The following is a 9,471-nucleotide window of genomic DNA, read 5'->3' as shown; positions in this document are numbered from 1 at the left end:
AAGTCGAGCAGCAGCATTCTGCACCCGCTGAAGTCGAGACAGTGAGGACTGACTCTTACCAAAGTACAAAGAGTTACAGTAATCCAGACGAGTTGTAATAAAAGCATGGATTACAGTAAAAATGTGCGTTACCTTTGCCAACTGTCTCAGATGGAAGACGCTGGATTTGACAGCAGCACTGATCTGACTGTCCACCCTAAAACCACTGTTGGCTTTCTGTGCAGAGCCAGGGGCCCGACGTCCACAGGAGTGGGCCTGCTGGAGGTACCAGCACCAAAGACAATCATCTCTGTCTTTTTCTCATTCAAATTTAAAAAGTTTAAAATTCAAAATTCAGGCTCCTCCGTACCATCAAGCCACCAAGACCACGTTTCCATTTAGGTAGATGAACAAAAAGACCTGAAACCATTTGTTAGAGGAGTCTGAGAGAAAACACAAAGAAAACTCGTTTTTTCAGAAAACAAAAAGAAGATTTAAGCTCCAGCAAGGTGGTTTCAGTCAACCTGGTGTGGAATCTGTCCATCAAACATCTGGAGAACCTGAAGGATCAGGAGTGGTTTACCGGCCCAGAGGAAACAGAAGAGACACAAGTCATCTCATATTTATGAGTCGTTGCTGACATTTAGCCTGAGGGCTAACGCGCTAGCCTCCACATCCTCTAACCTATCACCTGATGTCCACCATGCTTCTGCTTCAGCCACAACCACAGAGTTCAGACCAGATCATCTGTCACTGGATCCAGGGGCGTGTCCAGGGAGTGGCCTGGGGTAGCACATGCCACCCTTGCGATCTGACTGGCCACCCCAAGTGCCACCATACTAACATACCTTTAAATGGGCTTTTCATTGTCCACATAAGGCTTGGGGGTAAAACAACAAAAGCATAACCATTGGTGCCACCCATGCACAAAGTTGTGCCTCACCAGGGCCACCCCAATTTAAAAGATCTGGACACGCCACTGACTGGATCCCGCCAGCTTTCAGTGGAGCTGGTTGGATTTCTGCTGCACTGATCTGACAGAAACGTTTCCTCAGAGATTAAACTTCACCCTTTTCTCACCAGACAGTCATAAAATCTCCAAATCTGCTCACTTATTACATCCGTGTGCAGAAAACGTGTGAATTGAAATTCGAGGAGGATTATTTTAGGTGTGGCATTGCTGTTTTCACCAGTTTGTGCGTTTGTCTCCAGCCTGGCAGCGGCGCTGAAGAAGCTGGATCCCGAGGATGGCGAGCAGATTCTGGAGTACTTTAAAACCCACGCCTTGATGAGCAGAGAAAAGGCTTGTAAGATCAGACACGCCCGACGTGACTCGGAGACCTGAAGCGTGACGGAGGCGTTTGTGTTTCAGTGCTGCAGTCGTCGGTCCGAGAGCAGAAGAAGCTGCTGGTGGAGAACGCCAAGCTGAAGAAGGACATCGAACAGCTGAGAGTTCAGCTGCAGGACAAGCAGAAGAGACGCAGCGGTGAGCAGAAGAAAACACAAACCAGACGTGGACCTGAGCTTTAAAACTTCAAATTTCACTAGATTCTAAAAGTTGTTTTATTTTGAAAAGACGTTTTTTTTTTTTTTGCCATCACTTTATTTCTGTATTCCAGCCAGACTCTGGCATCTGGTTGCTGTTGTCATGACTACGGACAGATGTGTCTAGTTTGGTGCGATTAAGCTCGTTGGTGCATCGCATGGACCACACCTTTTATCTGTATTAAAGACTCACTATTGAGCCTTTTTCCCGTCAGACTAACCGTCTTCTGTCTTAAATTTCTAAAAGGGACATTTACTCCTCTTACTTCTGCTCTGATGTTTACAGATCTGATTACAAACAAAAACAAACTTATTCAGATTTGAAGTTTTCTCACAAATCCTTTTTCCTGTTTATTAAACAACATTTCTCTCTTCCAGCAAAACCTTTTCACTCTCAGGCCCCGCCTCCTCAGAGTTTTAGCTCCACCCCGGCCACGCCCATCCCCCCAGCTGGAGCAGCTGTACCTGAGACCCCGCCTCCTGCCTCCCCCTCCCACGAGGGGAGGGAGAGGCAGACCAGGAGGAAGAGGGGAGGGAGAAAAGGTGAGGGGCGGAAACAAAGGGAGGAAGGATGAATTGGTGAAATAAAAAACTGAATCATTCTCCTCTGTCCCAGCTCCTCCCATTTCAGACCCCCTCGCTCTGGGGGCGGAGTCTCGGATTGACGCGTCACGTCTGGATCTGCGAGTTGGGAAAATTCTTGGTTCTCGTCGCCACCCGCTGTCTGAAGCGATGAGTGTCCAGGAGGTGGACGTGGGAGAAAACTCACCCCGGGTGGTCGTCAGCAGACTGGGAGGGAAATCCGACGTGAACCAGGAGGTGACTCGAGAAAAAATTCATCTAGTCTGGATGTATCCTGAAATACTGAACCGAGTGTTCAGATCCAATCAGATGTATTCCAGTTATTTTTATATGTTTTATGTAATTTCATGTAATGGATTCATAATGTATTCAATATTCTGACTCAAATCGGAGTGAATCTGTAAAATTTTATTCATTCAGAAAATGTAATATTTCATGTTTTTCTAGCTTGTTTATTTACTGACGTGGACTAATTGTCTGTTTCCAGGTGCGAGGCTCTTTAGCGGTGTTGCTATGCAACGTCAAACCATCAAAGATAAGGGGTGTGGTTTCCCAAGCACGCCTTCTCAGTTGCTCCGCCTCTGATGACCACGCTGAGCTTCTGCTTCCACCTGCAGGCTCCGCCCCTGGAGACCGAATCACCTTCCTGAACTATCCAGGTAACCACGGCAACAATGACGTCATCCGTCCCCAGACCCTATGCAGGTTTCAGGACCTGGGTCTCGTTTGTGTGTGTGTGTTCAGGCGAACCAGACCGGGAGCTGCAGTCCAAACTGAAGATCTGGGAGCTGCTGCAGCCTGACCTGCAGGTGGACAGCAGGGGCGTGGCCAACTACAAAGGCAGCGGGTTCGAGGTCAAGGGGAAGGGTCTCTGCAGGGCCCCCTCCCTCATGAACTGTCCCATCAGATAGACACAGATCAATGTTGCTTTTATTTTGAAAAGCCTGCCCAGCTGTGGATCAGCACCCAACATTTCACGGGTACGAGAAGAAGATTAAAGTTCTGTCAGAACCTCAAGTTTCCAACATTTTTTCTCGTTGTTTAAATACAAAAAGCAATCGTCGTCGTCTTCCTCCGCTTATCCGGGTCCGGGTCGCAGGGGCAGCATCCCAACTAGGGAGCTCCACATCGTCCTCTCCCCGGCCTTCTCCACCAGCTCCTCCGGCAGGACCCCAAGGCGTTCCCGGACCAGATTGGAGATGTAACCTCTCCAACGTGTCCTGGGTCGACCCGGGGGCCTCCTGCCGGCAGGACATGCCCGAAACACCTCCCCGGGGAGGCGTCCAGGAGGCATCCTGACCAGATGCCCAAACCACCTCAACTGGCTCCTTTCGATCCGGAGGAGCAGCGGTTCTACTCCGAGTCCCTCCCGAATGTCTGAGCTCCTCACCCTATCTCTAAGGCTGAGCCCGGCCACCCTACGGAGGAAACTCATTTCGGCCGCTTGTATCTCGTTCTTTCGGTCATTACCCAAAGCTCATGACCATAGGTGAGGATTGGGACGTAGATCGGCCGGTAAATCGAGAGCCGGGCTTTCTGGCTCAGCTCCCTCTTCCCCACGACAGATCGGCTCAGCGTCCGCATCACTGCAGACGCCGAACCAATCCGCCAACAAAGCAAATTCCTAGATAAGAACGAGTTTCCATGGCTGATGACCACCGCTTTAAAACTAAATCTACGGTAATGAACCACTCACCTTAATGCACGGTGTTCATAAATATTTCCCAGATTTGAGGGACACCAGTAGTTCAGTCCAATGATTATCGTTTATTATTAGTAACCCAATAAAACCAATAACAACAAAAATACGTCTTCCATCAGACCTCCGCCCGGATCCTCAGAGCTCGGTGATGGTTTCTGGCTGAAAGACGGAGAAGTTGGTCTCTCAGTGGACGTCCTCTTATTAACGGCCAATCGGAGGTGTTGTCTAAGAAACTGACTCCACCCCCAACTTCTTTGGCCAGTGCTTTCAGCCAATCGGTGGTGTGGGCAAGGTAGACGGATGGCTGAAGCCCCGCCTCTTGCAGAAGGTCAGCATGAGTAAAGATGAGCGTTGTGTGGCGATTCCAGTCTGGACCGAAGACGCTCTGAGAGCCAAGAGGGACAAAAAAACGTCTGAAAAGATTCTCATTAAAAAAGGAAAATGAGATCTAACAGAAAAATAAAATCCAACATCAAAGAGTTTCTCAAACAAGTAAAGGTCAACACAGGCAAGATAAAACACAGAAGTGTGCACGAGGGTTTGTGCACGTGTTTGCGTTTACCTGTGCATAAAGCTGCAGTCGTGTGTTTTCAGGTGGCTGGTCTGTTCTCACTACAATCATGAGCACGTGCACGCCCTCAGGGCAGTGTTCATGCAGAGTCTGTGGGCGGGGCCACACAGTGGGTGTGTCAATCATTCGTAACACAAGGTCTGACTCCGCCCCCTGCCTCCTGAAATACCCAGGAAAGCTTCTGCTGCGGATCTGACATCCCGTTGTCTTGGAAACGCCTGGAGCACAGATCCCCGTGGGAAACTCCTGTCCACCTGTCAGGTGTGTGAAAGACGTTTCTATCAAGTACGTTTAAAGAGAGACTCAAAGATTCCAGGGCTAGGGTTAGGACTGACCAATCAGAGCGTTCCCCACAGAACTCCTCCCACTTTGTCTGTCACCTAGCAACAACACGTTCAAGACAAGAGCATCTCGCTTTTCGCTTCTCAGGTGAGAACCCCGTTGGTTCAGGATGCTAAAGATGTTGTTTCCATGGAAACAGCAGTCGTCATCCATCTGAAGAAACAACAGAGGTTCTGTTTTCACATCTCAAGTCCAAACGTCTGCAAATGTGGAAGCTTTAACACACTAATGGTTACAGACCTCCATCTTTAGCTTTAACCGAGGTTTCTGGTTAGCGGCTGGTTAGGACTGCACCGTCGGCTTCACAGGAAAAGTTTTGTCCTACCCGCTTGATGTCAGCTCCACAGGCGAACAGTCGACTTCCTGGACCGAGCGACACAGAGCTTGTGTGTGCTGATGGGAGCGGTTTCTGGTTAAATTATAACCAGATCTGAGGCTCGTCCTGCTGCCTTATCAGGTCATAAAACAGATAAACGTCCCCACCGTCTCCGTCACGTCCCTAACAAACCCAACAGAGACGTGTTGGTCTGTCTTCTGCTGTCAGCGTGGGGCCCGGCTGGAGATCCTAATCCAGCTGGGTCAGAGAAGCCTGGGAGGTGCACCACTGGACAGGTGTGAGGGGAGGTGAAGCAGACACACCTGGACAAGACAAAGACCCAGGAAGTAAACGACAAACTAAAGAAGAAACTAAACCTGGAAGATGATGACGTCACCTTTTTATCATTGTGGAAGACAGAAATAAACAAAAGTCAACTTGATGAAACGTTTATTAAAAGGTTTGCAGATTATCTTGTTATTGAGTCTTCTGGGAGGTATTAGTAACGACCCTGTGGGGGTCAGGGTCAGGGTCAGGGTCAGGATGGGAGGAGAAAACCCTTCAGGTGATTTACTGACATCACTTGATCATGATCTTTACTGTAAAACACCATAAAATCACTAAATAACAGATGCTAGCTTCAGGTTTGTGTGTCACATTTGATTAAAATGCAACTAATTATGAACACACACACACACACACACACACACACACACACACACACACACACACACACACAGGGTTGCTGTTAGCATCATAAACCAGCAGAGCTTACATGCAGCCTACATACGAGTGAGCGCTAATCCAGGGTTAGAACATTTATGGTTGTAATAAAAACAGATTATTTGATGTTTAATCTGACAAACGCAGCTAACAAACACGACTAACGAGCCGTTTCATGGAAACATCGGACCTGGTCTTCACTGGTGAGCTTTGTTAGAAGTTGTTGGTGACAGTAGAGCAGATGTTTAGGAACGTCTCTGGACCTGGTGGACCTGGTGGACCTGGTGGACCTGGTGGACATCAGCACCTGTCTGCTGGTCCAGACGGCCAGGAGGAACAGATCTGCCCCACAGAACGGTCTTCATCCATGTGTCTGAGCTGCCTGGCATCAAGAGAACAGAGAGCTTTTATGTCTTTTATGTCTCCACTACGCGGTTTATAAAACAATACGTTACACACATGTAATATTTATACATCTGATACAATTCAGATCACCTTCAAAACTCTGTCACACACCCAGGGCCGTTTCAAGGCATTTTGGGGGCCAAGGCAAAACAGAACCTGTGAATTTTGCACGTAGAGTGCATAAATATTGTTGGAAAGAGGAGAGCCTGGGCTTTAATTTAAACGGTGGATTCTGTGAATAGGATATTGGATTGTCGCTGCCGTGTGTTTTTCTCTAAATGCGTATTTAGTGTCTTTTTACGTCCTTTTGATTTAACAGCTTATTGTTGGAATTGGGTGTTGATGGAGAAAACGTGGGTTCTGTTGTTTGGAAGATCAGTTCTTCCCGTTCTGCATGTGAGCCGTCTATACACTGGTGAATATTAAGCATGTTGTTGGAAGGACTTTGTTACTTCACATTATCCACGGACCCGTTACTGGATTGAGGTTCAGTTTCACTTTACAGCTGATGACATCCACAGATAACATCCCCCACACTTTTGAAAAGCTTGCAACGCGCCTGCTGGGACATTTTATCATGAAGCGTTAGCTTTCCTCAGAAGGTCTGTTAACCTGGACCCTGGGCTCTGATGTTGAGTTCAGGGGAAACATTTATTATCACACGTCCTATGTTTGTTTCTTTCATACGTTTCCATAGTTTCTGACTCACGTCTACAGTCTGAATGACATCACAAGCAGCACTAAATAACACCAGCAGGGGGCAGGTTAGAACTGGAAACCAACTGGAGAGACCAACACAGTTTAGCACATGCATCTAACTTATCACTGCTACCTTTAACACTCACACAGCCTTCCCACACCTGTAACCGTTACATAACCCTAACCCTAACCCCTCACTCACAAGACTCACTAAACTCTTGTTGTCCTAGAAAGACTTTTGTGTAAGTATAATTCCATTAGGGCCAGAAGCCAAGGGCGCCCCCAAAGGGTGGCCAGGGGTGGCCATGGCCACCCCTAGAAAATTGCTGACCCCCAAGCAAAAGCCAGTGTCAACAAATCATATTAAAGTTCAGTCAAACTATATATTGATCTAGTTTATTCAAGACATGATTTTAAAACAAAGTAAAAATATTACAATTAATGATTTAAAAAATAATCAGAATAAAAAAAATACATGTTTCTGCTGCTCACAATTAAAAAAAAGTTTTTTATCTCCATAGTTTTTTTAGTACAGCAACAGGTGAATTTACCTAAAAAAATACTTTTTTTAAATTAAATTAGGGATAACGATTTAAATAACTGAAATGTATATTTCTGAAATGTTTGCCTTAATAACATTTAAGTTAAATGTTTTGGATACGTACTGTTATTTTAATCAAAACGCCACAGGCTAAATTCTCCCAGAGTTACCACAAGGACCAATTTGGTGTGCCACCCCAAAACATTCTTTGGCCCCATCTGGCCACCCCTATCAAAATTTTCTGGAGGCGCCCCTGCCAGAAGCTGAAGCCGTGCCACAGTGCTACTACGCCTCCCCACAAACACAGTGTTACTGGACATCATGATGACTTTACTGTTATATCAACGTGGTGAAGTTGACTCATCTGGAAAGTCTACCTGTTTCAGCTGCATCAATGCCAGCTGAATATTAATACACTTCATATGTGGTGGTTAGGGTTAGCGTAGTCACTCTGTCTGGATGATCTAGTTCATCTGGACAGGATGTTGTCTTTGTTTTTATTTTCCAACAATGACGAGCTCCAATGAAACATAACTAATGAGGTTATTTTGAGTAGAAGGTACAGATCCATGCACGAAGAAAGAGTCGGCTAATAGATGTTTACTCCAAAGAAGTATAGATACCCCACATTTCTACTTAAGTAAGGTAAAAAAGTATTTGTACTTGATTACTGACACCTTTGCTGGACAAGAGCCCTTGAGGACCAGAGTTGGACACCACCGATGTAACACAACCATGGAGACACAAGTACAGTAAAATTTGTCTCATTGACAAAAGGAATCTTCTGTAAGGTCTACGAGAACGTTAATGTTGATGTTCTAGTCCTGCACGGACAGGGATGATTGGGGATGATGAAGAGTGAGAAGCTTCCTCCTCGAGACTGAAGGATTCTGCTGCTAAAACCCATTTGAATTGGAGCGTGATGATGATTGACATTACCACTACATATTATGACCAATAAGATGTGATATTCCATATAAATATCAAATATCAACCTGATTGATCTTTGAATGTTAAATCAGAAGATTCTAGGGTTATTTGCTTCTTAAGGGACCATAAACACACTTCGTATTAATTCAGACAGAGTCAGTATATAGTTTATAAAATGAATGTAATTTTATTCCTAAACTAATAATTATACGTGACAAATATGTCACAGTCTCTAATTTCCCTCTGGGATTAATAAAGTATCTTTGAATTTGAATTGAATTGAATGAATAATGAGATGTGATGTAATGGAGATGTAGTGATTTAATGTGATGTGTGAAATGAGAGCCGTCTTTACCGACTGTACACTCCACCTCCCTCTACTCCCCCACTTGTCCAGATCTAGGCTAACATCAGATTTTAACCATAAGCCCTATCAAATAAAAATGTTTTAAGCCTAGTCTTAAAAGTAGACAAAGTGTCTGCCTCACGGAGTAAACCTGAGAGCTGGTTCCACAGGAGAGGAGCCTGATAGCTAAAAGATCTGCCTCCCGTCTTATTTTTAGATATTCTGGGAACCACCAGTAAACCTGCAGTCTGAGAGCGAAGTGCTCGGTTAGGAACGTATGGAACAATCAGATCAATGATGTATGACGGAGCTTGATTATTAAGAGCTTTGTATGTGAGAAGGAGGATCTTAAAATCTATTCTGAATTTAACAGGTAGCCAATGTAGGGAAGCTAAGACAGGAGAGATATGATCTCTCTTTTTAATTCTCATCAGAACTCTAGCTGCAGCATTTTGGACAAGCTGAAGACTTTTAACTACATTCTGTGGACTTCCTGAGAGTAATGAATTACAGTAATCCAGTCTTGATGTAATAAATGCATGAATTAGTTTTTCAGCGTCACTTCTGGAAAGGATGCTTCTAATCTTAGCAACATTCCGAAGGTGGAAAAAGGAAATCCTACAAACCTGTTTAACTTGGGATTTGAATGACATGTCCTGGTCAAAGATAACACCAAGGTTCCTTACTTTGTTCTCGGAGACTATTTTGATGTATTTCAGGTCAGGTGATTGACTAAGCAATTTCCTTTTCTGAAGTTTGCTAATGTATGATGGCAGGAGTGGGTGGAGCT

At 45.4% G+C, this 9,471-nt stretch overlaps 2 protein-coding genes across 2 annotated transcripts in view; one reads left to right on the top strand and one right to left on the bottom strand.

Annotated features, from left to right (window-relative positions):
• The window catches only part of aimp1b (aminoacyl tRNA synthetase complex interacting multifunctional protein 1b), an 8,410-nt gene extending 5,287 nt beyond the window's left edge, over positions 1–3,123 (top strand). The window contains exons 3-8 of the mRNA XM_015976228.3: positions 1,192–1,286; positions 1,352–1,465; positions 1,903–2,067; positions 2,141–2,343; positions 2,594–2,765; positions 2,851–3,123. Coding sequence (XP_015831714.3) covers positions 1,192–1,286; positions 1,352–1,465; positions 1,903–2,067; positions 2,141–2,343; positions 2,594–2,765; positions 2,851–3,017 — 916 coding nt within the window. The 3' untranslated portion in view covers positions 3,018–3,123. The remainder of the gene's footprint in view (positions 1–1,191; positions 1,287–1,351; positions 1,466–1,902; positions 2,068–2,140; positions 2,344–2,593; positions 2,766–2,850) is intronic.
• A 730-nt stretch (positions 3,124–3,853) lies between these two features.
• Positions 3,854–5,717, bottom strand: LOC107396475 (GTPase IMAP family member GIMD1). The gene is made up of 4 exons (XM_015976227.3): positions 4,962–5,717; positions 4,715–4,874; positions 4,371–4,633; positions 3,854–4,193 (listed from the first exon to the last, which is right to left on the bottom strand). Exons 1-4 carry the CDS (start codon positions 4,965–4,967, stop codon positions 3,924–3,926), a joined length of 699 nt encoding a protein of 232 aa, XP_015831713.3. The 5' UTR covers positions 4,968–5,717; the 3' UTR covers positions 3,854–3,923.
• Positions 5,718–9,471: the final 3,754 nt, after the last annotated feature.

Source organism: Nothobranchius furzeri, chromosome 2 (assembly GCF_043380555.1).
Source record: "Nothobranchius furzeri strain GRZ-AD chromosome 2, NfurGRZ-RIMD1, whole genome shotgun sequence".
NCBI lineage: Eukaryota > Metazoa > Chordata > Actinopteri > Cyprinodontiformes > Nothobranchiidae > Nothobranchius > Nothobranchius furzeri.
The sequence above is the reverse complement of the archived record's forward strand: the minus strand, read 5'-3'. Positions and strand labels throughout refer to the sequence as shown.